The 12,961-nt window shown below is 31.8% G+C and overlaps 2 protein-coding genes across 2 annotated transcripts; one reads left to right on the plus strand and one right to left on the minus strand.

The window, feature by feature from the left end:
- Positions 1 to 4,040: 4,040 nt before the first annotated feature.
- Positions 4,041 to 5,641, plus strand: LOC132948050 (pre-mRNA-splicing factor ISY1 homolog). Its single transcript, XM_061018316.1, has 5 exons — positions 4,041 to 4,312; positions 4,593 to 4,756; positions 4,814 to 5,167; positions 5,236 to 5,285; positions 5,356 to 5,641. Exons 1-5 carry the CDS (start codon positions 4,287 to 4,289, stop codon positions 5,587 to 5,589), a joined length of 828 nt encoding a protein of 275 aa, XP_060874299.1. The 5' UTR covers positions 4,041 to 4,286; the 3' UTR covers positions 5,590 to 5,641.
- Positions 4,376 to 11,947, minus strand: LOC132948048 (importin-13). Its single transcript, XM_061018314.1, has 18 exons — positions 11,458 to 11,947; positions 11,116 to 11,289; positions 10,799 to 10,945; positions 10,659 to 10,731; positions 9,886 to 10,054; positions 9,684 to 9,828; positions 9,409 to 9,618; positions 9,162 to 9,344; positions 8,626 to 8,884; positions 8,374 to 8,555; positions 8,152 to 8,310; positions 7,898 to 8,080; positions 6,600 to 6,737; positions 6,288 to 6,519; positions 6,073 to 6,228; positions 5,836 to 6,010; positions 5,631 to 5,752; positions 4,376 to 4,693 (listed from the first exon to the last, which is right to left on the minus strand). The coding sequence occupies exons 1-17, from the start codon at positions 11,593 to 11,595 to the stop codon at positions 5,656 to 5,658; spliced, it is 2,820 nt and encodes a 939-aa protein (XP_060874297.1). The 5' UTR covers positions 11,596 to 11,947; the 3' UTR covers positions 4,376 to 4,693; positions 5,631 to 5,655.
- Positions 11,948 to 12,961: the final 1,014 nt, after the last annotated feature.

Genomic DNA, 12,961 nt, shown 5'->3' on the forward strand with positions numbered 1-12,961 from the left:
TATGTACTTTTCGTACGCTGGCACGGCATGGTCATCTACTATTACTTTTTTACAAGTAACTGTCAATATTAAATGGGAAGTACCTAATATTTAGTAAAGATATAGGTATAGAAAAAATATTAGGTATAATTAAAATATTATCCAAAGCAAAGTCGTCCAAAATCCTAAAATTAAATTCTACGACTATTATACCGAGCTATATTGTGTATAATAAATAATAATATATCTGTTCAGATGTCTATCAATAAAATATAACCTATAGATCGGAAAGTTATCAAACACCTAATAATTGAGTTATTTCCTTAACATAGCACATATCGAACGTGCAAGTACACACGTACTTTGTTGTGACTAATATTTGTGCAATTAAAGCATCTTATCGCCGTTATAATCACGGAATGTTTTAATTTAATGATAAAACGACCGGATAAACCTGGTGGTGTTCATTCATTGATCAAAAACCATTCACGAGACACTATAGCATATTCAATGATTATTACAAATTTTTGACAAAACGAACGGAATCGGTATTATAAAATATATTAATATTATTACTACTTTTTATTATATTAATATTAGGTACTCTCAAAAAGCGTGCCAGTTGTATAAAATGTACCTATGTAATCGTCTCCGTCATCATAATAATATAAAATTATAAACACGATCGACCGATGTAATAATTATTTCATATTACAACTAACGGGTCTACTACAAAACCGTCCTCGTAACGAACAAAACAAACATAACCCAGTAACGTAGAGTTCAATTGGCAATGAAAAAAAACCCCGATAAACGCGTGTAAGACGCCTTATACTATAAAAAAAACGTAAACGTACAATGGTATAACGCGAACGGGCGGCGCAGCGTTGGTCGTTGTATAATACACACCAGAGAAACAGCGGCAGTAATACATTATAATATTAATAACAACAATTATGTGTACAGCAGTACAGTGTACTATGTATTGTAGTTGGCATGTAGTGTCCGACGAGTACCGCGATAACGTCGAAATAATAAGAACGTTTCTGAACAGTATGACGAAAAACACCGAAAATCGAAATACCTAAACCATATTGTACTAATGGAGTGCATTGGACACGCGGGATATGACTACATGAGTATAAACTATAAGTATCGAGTAGCGAAGGGGATAACGACGCTGCCCACCAAAACAACAACAAGTAACATTGGGTAACCTTGGGTGAAAAATAATCATAACAAAACACACATTTCGTAGACGGCTCGGGTTTGTGGACCGTTTGGAGGGAAAACATTCCCGCGCGCAGACGGCGGAACCACGGTAGAGACGAAGCGAGAGGGGGGTGAGGTAGAACCTTGAGGCTTGAACACGTACGTTCTAGAAGCATACTACTACCATCTAGCTATTTCGTTCAGACTACAGGTAGTCGGGTGGACTTTCTATAACAAAGAAGAAGCGCCCTCGCGTCGTCGGTGAATATTAACACAGTCGCCGGTATACGCCATAACCTTCGACCGGTAAATAATAAATGCCACACAGTGCACACACGCGAGAACGATTTACCCAGATCATACCATTTCACAAAACATAAATAATTATTGAAAACAACCACTGCACCAGAGAGAGAAAGAGCACGTGTAGCAAGTTTTTTTTTGTTTTCAGACCGAAAAAACCACCACCACAGCAACAACAACAATAATAACAACAATAACAAAGGACGGAGTTAGTCGGCCGGGACCGCAGTCGCGGTCGTCACGACCCACGACATACGCCGCGCGCGCGAAACGAAGACGAGACGTACACGATAATATATGTCAGTGATACGGTGACAGCATTCAAAAAGGCTCAAAGCTCGCCCTATTACAATTATTATTAATTTTCGTATTGGAATAATAATTTATAATAATACAACAACAACAATAATAATAATAATAATAATTATACATGGAACTGCTCGTCACTACCGTCGCCATGGCAACCACCATCGGCTTACGCGATCCATTATGGCGGGACCCCGGGCTTGACCTTGTAAAATTTTTATCTACCGGCGGGACCCGGCAACCGGCGTCGAACGTTCATTTTTGACAGGGCCGCGCAAGTGCGGTTTTCGAAAACGACGACGGCCGGTCGACGCAATATACGCGTTTGTTACGTAGGATAGGGACGTATACGTTGCCGCCAAAAATTTGCTCACCTGTGCGTCGTAAACGTGTCCGTCCGTAGTGAACCGGTACGCTATCTCGGCCGCCGTGATGTTCTCTATCAGTTCCCTCTGCCGTCGTGGTAATGTCCAGTGTTAGCGGTGGTGTGGGGGTTAATGGTTACGGGGTAGTACGCCGGTAATATTACAATAACAATAATATTATAATGAAACAAAATGAAGAGATAGCGGCCGAAGACGATATTTTACGCGGTATACGGTCCGTCACTGGATCGACTGAAGAACTTCCACAGTATTTATTTACGTCGAAACGAGTACAAAACGCCTGGCGAGCAATTATCAGCGATCGTGGCGACTGGCGCGAGTGATACGTGAAATCGCAAAAAAGAAAGAAAAAAAAAAACCAAAAACAATATAAACACGACGAGAAATTGGCGCGCTAGGTGTGGAACGACCGGGAACGACGATCATTCGTGTGTGCGCGTACACTGCTGTGGGCGGCGCGGGGGAGCGGAGGGCGACGGAGGCGAGAGCGCTGCGCGTAAATACGTTATACGACCGAAGTGCCGGACAAAGAACGCGTTTTCCGTACCCGGCCTCAGCGGACCAATGGTAGCGGTTCCCGCGACCGCCGCGCTTCCCACCCAAAGGACCCATTCATCGCGCGCCGGCGAATCGTTGGGTTGGCAACACCTTCGACTCTTCCGCCGAGTTACCACATAGCCCGGCAAATAAAAGTCGATAATCGTCGCGCGCGGCTGCCGGCTGAACCCGCTGCTCGAACAATGTACATTTCCACGTCGCGTTAGATTGTTCAATTGTTAGTTGTTACCGCCATTACCGTTGGCCGTGGGGGGACGGTAATTGCCGATTCCAATCTAGGGGTATTTGATTACGCTGTTGTCGATTCGGCGATTAAGAACTTTTTTTTTACGCCCTCGGACGTGGTTCGTCGTAAAACAATTTATTGAACATCACTGTCAAATTACTCGAAATTAGACCTCGTCGCTCCAAAGACGATTTCTCGGATTTCGTTTTGCTATCGTACATTATTTTATAAGCAAAACATATTTTATAATATATTATTTACATAGATGGGCTACGTGAATACTGTCACTGAATATATTAAAATAATATTTAGTTAACGTTTTATATTCGGGGCACGTGTGCAATTCCGAACATAAGTCAAACGAACTGAATGTATAAAATATATAATAGTCATTAAATTTTACTCAATATTTCTGTAGGAACAATAATTTCTATTCAATTCAGTATTTAATATTTATTTTAGCCGTCAGCTGCAGCTGTGGTACGAATGTACGATGTATGTACAACAGTAGTACAGCATAGTCAGCATACAGTCTACAATTTACAATTTACATCCACTCGATTTTCGATTACACTTGGTAGAGCGCAGGCGGCGAGCCGGCGCCCGGCTGCAGCTGCACAATATAAATAATGATATGCACAATTCACAAACAAGCAGATGTCCTTTCTTCTTTAAGGTTCAATTTTGCCGCGAATGTTGTGTGTGGTGACACTGCTTAATGCTTATATCGTAAACCGTTCCATACACGATAAAAATTTATCTACATCGTGGTTCCCTTAGAATTTTATCCACTCAGCGTTGCCAACGTCATCGGTGAACCGAACGTGAGTCCTGATAAAATATAATATTGTTTTAAAGAAGAATAGAAGATATCTTTTAAGTTATAATACCGTATATTTGGGTATTGAGTCAATCATATTAATGATTAATAGTATGTAAGTGACAAACTGACGTGTAATAACGTAGTGATGCGTTAATATTGCCAAAAATACCATGATAAAAAACATGGTATGATACCAACTTCATGATACCGTAGAACAATGATGATACGCATTCTTCTTACTCCAGTTCGCCGCTTTTCATTGGTTGTCATGTTTAATATATATACGTAGTGCATTATGAGGCGAACTGAAATACTGGATACAACCACCCAGACACCGATGGTAGAGTGTGGACGGTATTCAGTTCGTTGCTATCATACCGTGTAGAAATGTGTCATATCATGAAAAATTTAAAATACTTTGTCATGCCGTTGACTCGGTGATTGGCGTTTTACGTATTTTTGTTATTAAACGCCACAAAGCCGAACACCAACCATGGCCAGGAACGCGGAAAAAGCGATGTGAGTTTTTTTACAATTTGAATTCATGAAAAGATATTTCTTTTTTTGAAATAAAACATATCATAAGGTTATCAATGGTATATTATTTAATTAAAATGTATAAACAATATTAAAACACGCATACAATTGTAAAAAACTGTTGCTAAACAGTTAGATATTGAAAAAAATGGATCACAGAAAACATCAATTCTATTTTATATTTAATTAAGAGAATAGGTAGCTTAAAAAGTTAAATATTTACATAACACACCCTTAATTTTTGTATTAATGTCATACATAGGACTACATTGGCTCGTTGGAGAGCAGCTCAGGTGAAGGAACATGGTGGCAAGGAAGAACGACGGCCATACTTGGCTACTGAATGTACAGACTTGAAGGCAGCTGAAAAATGGAGAGTTCAAATAATAAGAGAAATATCAAAAAAAGTTGCACAAATACAAAACGGTACATGTTTTTATCATTCATAATTCATATAACTATTAACAATTTATTTTATTTTAGCTGGATTGGGAGAGTTTAGATTACGTGATCTTAATGACGAAATCAACAAGTTACTGCGCGAAAAAAAACATTGGGAATATCAAATTCGTGAACTTGGTGGTCCAGACTTCTTACGAATGGGACCACGAATGCTCGATCATGAAGGTAGAGAAGTACCTGGAAACAGGGGTTATAAATATTTTGGAGCTGCTAAGGATTTACCAGGTGTTCGAGAACTGTTTGAGCATGAACCTCCTCCACCTCCACGTCGTACTAGAGCAGAACTTATGAAAAATATAGATGCTGATTATTATGGATATATGGACGAGGAAGATGGTCTTCTATTGGCCATGGAAACAAAGAAAGAAAAAATGAGTATGTTTATAACGATTAGTTTAAACATTAATTGATTAAACATTATTTATTTTTTTATAATTTGTTAGTGTTAGAAGCTTTGGGTCAAAAGGCAACAATTCGTGATGAGATGGAGTTGGTAAGAAAAAATATATTTATTTCGGTATTTGAGCATAGTTTGATATTTTGTTTCAATTATTCTACTCTAGGCTTTTGAAGAAGTTGACAGTGATGATGAAGATATTTCAACTATGTTTAGTAGTTCACGTTATATACATCCACCACCTGTTCCAAGTGATCAAGATATTCAAAAACTAATACTCGATTATAAAAAACGAGAATTACTTGAAAACTTTGCTGGCATAGAAAGTGGCAAGGAACATGAAGAAATAGAAGACCTAGCCAATTTATCATCATCAGACGATGAAACCTACGCTAAATAAATGTTGTGTAGTTTGTGCTGTATTTATAACAATAAAATTACCATTTAATAAATTGAGTATATTTATTCATGATTCTGTTTCAGGATCTATTTGAATTAAACCTCGACATATAAATGAAAATTCTCTGACTGCTCCTTGTAAAGCTTTTTTGTTACTTTTTTCTCTGAAAAACAAAATAATGAATAACATTACAGTAACTGTTAATTGTCTTATTAATATTAAAAATATAATAATCATTGCACTAACTTAAGTACACGTTTGAAAAATTTAGATTTCATATCTTCTGTTACATTTGGTAGTACAATATTTTGCACTGTTACTATATCGTGAAACCATCTTCTTAAATTATCACTATATTTTTTATTTAACATTAACAAAACTTCACACATAATATCCAAATTTGTTTTTACTACGTCACCCTCTATACATAAATCAAAAATTTTAATTAGTATTAAATTTACATATTTAACTGTAACAACTTACTGATAATACATATTATTTTCAAAACAAGGAATTGACCATTATCTTCTATAACTTTAAATAAGGATCTTTTTTCCCTGCTTGTACTTATAAACGCAGTCAAAAAGAATGTTGCTGTTTTTGCCAGAAATATCTCGTTTGCACATAATGCTTCAGATGCTAAAAATTAAAATATATTTTGACACAATAAATTTAAATCTTGATTATTAAATTAATACCTAGTTTAAAAACAAATGTAAAATCTACATTCGGATTATCCACAGCAATAAATGGCCATTTCCTGAATATATGTCCTTGAAGAGATAAATAAGACTCCATTACATCACCAAGACTAAATTGATCAGCAGGAGATACTTGTTCAAACATACATTTTACTCTCATACAAATTTCTTCATATGTAGATTTAATAATTGGAATATATACATTTTGTCGCCCAAACATTATTACTATCTAAAATAAAATATTATATAGATATCATAAGTGAATACAATTATAATCCAGTTAAGGTTTATTTAATAGCTATATATTACTTCTTTGAAAAGTATCATGCCAGCAGGTTGTGGGGATTTTCTAAATCCAATCATAAGAATTTCAATAATCACATTTAAAGCCAATGAACCGTCTTCTTGTAGTTTGGAAACAATTGTTTTTAAGAATTCACAAACAACCTGAAAACAATTTCGTAGTACAAATGGATATTTGGGCATTGTCCACTACGCACTAATGTGCAAAATACGTATAGGCCATAGGGTACAGAACCGCACACAAATTTAATCGTATATTTTTCACATGTCAAAAAATTCCATCGCTCAGGATTTGGACCCAGAAATTCTTTGAAAATATTGGACACTTTTTTGTGCTTAAGAAATAATCTTTCAGTGGTACATATAAGTATATAACTGCAAAACTCTTTCGATGGTTGGCATTAGTGCGAGCAATCTGGTTTTACAGTAATTCAGTAATTTCTGGTACTCAATTCCAGCCTTCTCACAAATTTTATTTTTTATTTTCGTTAATTTTTGGTCTACTTTCTGAAAATGGGACATTTTGGTGTCCCAAAGATTCCACAGGATACAGGTACAAAAACGAGATGTATGGTCACTCTATTATATGCACATAGGCACAAATAGCGTTTTAAATTTGTGAGGGCTAAAGCCCTACTTAAATAATATTGAATAAGCTTAAAATGTATATATCTACTTTAAAGATGCTATTATTAATTATTTTGATGTAACAAACACATTTTTGATCTTTTAATTTGTGTATATTGATTTTATGAAATTCTAATTAAATTCTATAAATTATTATTATTTTTCAATTTCTATTGGTTTAAATAAATTTGTGCGGTATTTTACTATTTTTATGTGCGGAATTCGGCTATATATTTTCATAAATCCATGCAGTATTATACTATTTTTGTGTGAGGTAATGGAAAGCGACAAAATTGTTTATACCAGATGACATGAAACATCTATTATCAACATTTTCATTGTTAATGATATAAAAACCATATTGTCCATATTATACTTGTGAATTGTGTGGAAACATTTGAAACATTTGAAACTAAATAGTATGTTAGTGAATCTTGATAGACATAGATTGTTATTGTGACGATAGCACAGATTTAAAATAGAGATAAGATGGTTTTAAATTTTCAAAATAACAAAAAATAATATTTTAAGTGTGTTAATATACACAATTACATATTTATAACCTTGCTTATTGAAAATATATTTTACAGAAAATAGAAGCATGTAATAAAAAGTAAGAAATTTGATATGTAAAAACATCAACCAAAAAATCTTACTAAAAAAATTAATAAACTTACAGCATATAATATATCTTCAGGAGAAGAAATGAAATACTTCATTGCTGTCATATGAAGTAGAGGAGTAGTTGTTTCTATTATATGGTAGACTGTATGTTTCTGATCAATTGCTGATACTAATGAACTAAGAACTCTGATTCTATTTTGAAGCAGTGATCTATTTTTAATAAATTCACTGTTTTCCTATATAAATTAAATATATTTAAATAAATTATTGAAATACTGGAATACTGAAAAACAAAATATAAATTAACCTCAATAGCCAATATACTCGTTATAACTTCCAAACTAGGGTTAATGAACATATCCAAAGATGGTTTACATTTTGGAAATGGCATAGCTGACAAAATAACTCCAATAGTGTACATTAAACGTAGTTCTTCTTTTAGTTTCTTTACTTGTTTTAATGCAATCTATAATGTTTTACAATTCAAAATTATTATAGATTAACATAAGGCTTACAATAAAATTCTTACCATTGACGTATTTAATATAACATCGTTGTAAGGAGCTATGGATTGTCTACATTCTTTAGCTATATCTCGAAGAGCAATAGAGGCCGAGGAAAACATATTACTATTATGAAGACCCATCATTAGTAGAGGTACAATTAAATCTAAATAGGACGGATTTGTTTCCATCCAATAATAATATGCTCCTAAAAATAATATATTTAATATGTACACCTATATGCAATAATATTATAATAATTTTAATATTTTGTATACCAATAGTATCCATTGCAGCTACGGCAGCTTTTTGATCTATTTGTTCATACGGTAATGAACCTAGAGACGACATTAATTGTTTTATATGAGGATGAGAGTCATGGTTTTGAAGAGGTTCAGCAATTGCAGTGAAAGCATATAAACATGCCTCAACTGTTTGCCATTGCGCAATTGCAGTTTCACGGTCACATGTTACTTGTTTGTAGATTGTTAACAATACATCTAACATCTCAGACTGTAAGATGAAGTAACAATAAGTCTGAAACAATATTTGAAGTTTATTTAATTTTTTAGTTTATTATATTTTTTTTAAAAAATGGTGATGCGAGACTGGTAAATATAATGAATAATATTACCATAAAGTACATGAAATAAAAAATAATGTTAGGTAGAAGATGAGTATTTTTTTAAAGCATAAAATAGAATATAACTGTTACACTAATCTTATTAATAATATACATGTACTCAAAATGTACTATTGATTAATACATAATTTAAAAAAACTAATAAGTAATAAGTATAATAAAAATGCATACAAAGGTATCAGATATGTCTTGTCTATAACATCGAAATAATTCTCTTTCATCTGGAGTCCACGATTCTAAATTTTTGGGATAAGCAACTTTTTTTAACAGGACTTGAGTTAAAGATACATATAATGGCTTAACAATAGTTAGTAACGAATTATCTGGACCAGCATCATTCGATAATAAATCATCCTAAAATAAAATTATATAATTAAAAGTAAATATTACCTATTCTTATTGCAAAAGTAATACTTACTTGTAATAAAAACCAAAATGTAAATGTTTTCTCACTATAATTTTCATTTACAGGATAATAGCCAGGTGCATTTGTACAAGTTAAATATAAATTAAAATATTTTGTACATAGTTCTCTGGTATTATTGTTTAGAAGGCCTTGGACTATTGGACGAAAATGTTGATCACCAATACCCAAAAATAGATCAAAAAGTTTATCTACTACAACATTCTATAAACAAAGAATTATTAATATTTTTCATTGATTAATTTAAAAATATTAATTGATTTACTTACTGGCTCTTCTGTAATTTCTAAATTAAATAGTTTATCAGATAATATTATCACTTTACTCAAAACTTCAAACACAGTTGCCTCACATACAGATGTACGAGGGTGTGTACATAATGATTTTAAAGCATCAATAGCCAATATAACACATCTAAAATTAATTAATTAAATTAAATTATTATATTATTTGAAATATTAAAAATCTTACACTTGACTTCTTTCAGGGTTCAAAATTACAGATATAAATGTATCCGTGAGTTGATGACATTTGATAAGATCAAAACCTATATCTAACCAAGATGCAGCACATTTTAGTGCATGTACTACAATTGGGTCCAAACTGTCACTCTGAAGAATACTATCCACAATAGATAAAACTAAATAAATATTTGTAAACAATTAGAAATAAAATGTAGAAATATATAAAAAAATATTTATAATATATACAAAGTGATTCATTAAGCGCAAAACACTCATTATCTCAAAAAGTAATAATGTTTTTGAAAATATTTTTTTGCATAGTTTTAAGTTGTTAAAAAAACGTTTTTATTAAAAAATAATATTTAAAAAATTTTTATCCTTATAATTTTTTAAGTTTTTAACTTTTTTGGACGACAGCATAGAGTTTTAATTTCATATTCCAAAGCAGAATATTTTTCTAAGTATTTTGATTCATAAAAATCAAATTTAGGGCAAGTAGTTTATGAGTTATAAGTATTTAAAGTTTAGATGGGCAGAGTGGAGTGGTATGGGGTTGCCCCACAGAATGTTTGTCCACTACACCGCTTGTCTAAACTTTAAATACTTATAACTCGTTGTTTTTGTAACAACTTGAAACTATGTAAAAAAATATTTTCAAAAACATTAATACTTTTTGAGATAATGGTCGTTTTACGCTTAACCTATACACCCTGTATATTCATATTTAAATACCAATATATAATATAGGTAATTTAAAAATAAAAATTTACAATTATTTACCTTGTAAAGAAGATTGTTGAAGTTCTCTCCTTACTTCATTTCGCCGTGTTTGAATTAATGTTGTTGCACCAAACTAAAAAGTAAAAATTAATATTTTTAAACATAACTTCCTAATTTGATGAAATTAATAAAAATCTTACCTCGTCTGGCAAAGCCATTAATATTTCTAAAATCATAACGCTGACATTTATTGATGATTGAGATAGAGAATTTCTAAATGTTTCCATCAGTTGTGGAATTGCATCTGGCCAATGATTTGGTACTGTACGAACTACATATGCACAAAGCTAAAAAAAAAAACAATATTTAATTACACTAATTTGTAATTATATAAAGAGAATATTACTAAATTCTAAAAACATTTTTTATAAATCAATAACTAAGCTTATTGGTGACAAACTGTAATGTATTACAATAAATATAAATGTACTATTTAGTAATAATAATATTTACTTACACAGTAACATAACTTATTTATTACATTCGCCGGTCCACTTGAATTATAGTATTTGATTAAGGTGTCCAATATTTTATCTCTAAGAAGCATATAATCTGTTCGTTTTAATTGCAACCATTGTTTGGTAATTTTAATATGAAGTGTAGTAGCACCAAAAAATTGTATCTCATGAGGCTAAAATCAGATATTAAAATAATTTCTTACAATTTAATAGTTATTATATAAAACAAAGATTGATTAAATACAAAAGAGCTAATATTAGCCAGGAATTTGCCAGGAATGGCTCAGGCAATTTTCACCATGACCAGTCACTGGCCTCAGGTAGTCACTGATACTACTTACTTTAGATGTATCTAGCATATTCCACACAAGGTTCCAAGCATCTACAGAGTTTTGAAAATCTAACAAAATTTTATGAACTTCAACATTTTGATTGCAGTAGAATTCAGCTAAAGCATGTTCAACAGTTTCTAGAGACATTATTAGTTCCTTAATGAAAATGTTATGTTAAAAAATAAATGAATAAGTGTTTTTCTACGAATTATAAATTCAAAATATTAATTAACGTCCATCAAATTATGTTGTGAATTAAACAAAATAAATAAAAGTTTAGAATTTCAAAATAAGGTTTGATGCAAAATATTATAGGTATTAAATTAGTACATTAATATGAATTTAAAGTAATTTGCAACACGAAATATTAATAATATTGTTGTCTATGTCAATCAACAATTTTATAGCAAATGTATTAAAGTAGTAAAATTAAAAAATTGTGGTAAGTAATATTGAAATAGGCAATTTAGCCAATAGGTTTCTACTATAAAATAGCGTACTACAATATGATTATAATATTATGAATTATGAAATATGAACAACATCAAATTTTAATTTGAAAAATAGCATGATAAAAAATCAGTGTAGCCAAATAATGTAAAAGTTAAGTTCCGTTCCATATCCGAAAGCTGTTTCATGGTCCGTAATTTGGCAATGGTAAATGGGAATCATTCGGCAGCGGCAGCTACAGCAGGCTCAAATTTATCCATGTACGGCCCAAAATAAATAGCGTTTGAAATTTAAAAGGGCTATAATATTAATGAAAATATTTAAGAAATGTTTTTTTTTTTTTGGGGGGGGGGGAAGGGTAGCATCTAAAACCCCAGAATTTGGGCCTATGAATAGACGATAAACCTAATAGTAATAAGTTCACTCAGTAATAAGTAATAACTATTAGATCTTATTGGGTAAATGCCTGAAGAAAGCATGAAACAAATAAACAAAAAAAAATAAATATTGTCATGTGCCAATATTACACCTATACAAAATCTATAATGATCTTACAGACCGGATTAAGACATTTTGCGCCTCGGGAAATAATTTCACCCCTGCTCTATTTTCCGCCCTATTATTCTATAGTTTAATATTTTTGCCATAATCTATACTTCATATCTATATTTAATAAATAAATAATAGAATATTATTTATTAATATTTAAGGCGTAAGTGTGTAACAGAATGACATGACAATAACTTTTGTTCTAGGTAGGTATCTAATTAGTATTCAAAACTAGATAATTTCGTCCAAATTTGAACTTAAAATGCCTATAAAAAAAACTTAGCTTATAACATTTTTAAACTTTTTGGTTACAGTATACAATACTTATATTTTTCTCATGAGAAACCTTTTTTTTTTTTTAATTTTCAATCTTTAGATATTTATAAATAAAAAGGTGGGTAAGTGGATGTCCTCTGCTGTACAGTAGGTTTCAAGTGGGTCACTGTATAATAGATGATATTAAATTTGAATTCAATGATATTATAATAGATATAATATCATTGAATACGAAAAA

Source organism: Metopolophium dirhodum, chromosome 7 (genome assembly GCF_019925205.1).
Source record: "Metopolophium dirhodum isolate CAU chromosome 7, ASM1992520v1, whole genome shotgun sequence".
NCBI classification, from domain to species: Eukaryota; Metazoa; Arthropoda; class Insecta; order Hemiptera; family Aphididae; genus Metopolophium; species Metopolophium dirhodum.

What these genes read in the sequence shown, in the direction of transcription:
- LOC132948050 (XM_061018316.1), top strand. Translation starts at nt 4,287, where the DNA reads ATGGCCAGGAACGCGGAAAAAGCGAT. An exon ending in AGTTGCACAAATACAAAACG is followed by an intron (nt 4,757 to 4,813) that starts GTACATGTTTTT and finishes ATTTTATTTTAG; the next exon opens with CTGGATTGGGAGAGTTTAGA. An exon ending in AACAAAGAAAGAAAAAATGA is followed by an intron (nt 5,168 to 5,235) that starts GTATGTTTATAA and finishes ATAATTTGTTAG; the next exon opens with TGTTAGAAGCTTTGGGTCAA.
- LOC132948048 (XM_061018314.1), bottom strand. Translation starts at nt 11,595, where the DNA reads ATGTCTCTAGAAACTGTTGAACATGCTTTAGCTGAATTCTACTGCAAT. An exon ending in GCATGATACTTTTCAAAGAA is followed by an intron (nt 6,520 to 6,599) that starts GTAATATATAGC and finishes ATTTTATTTTAG; the next exon opens with ATAGTAATAATGTTTGGGCG. An exon ending in TTTTTCAAACGTGTACTTAA is followed by an intron (nt 5,753 to 5,835) that starts GTTAGTGCAATG and finishes TTTGTTTTTCAG; the next exon opens with AGAAAAAAGTAACAAAAAAG.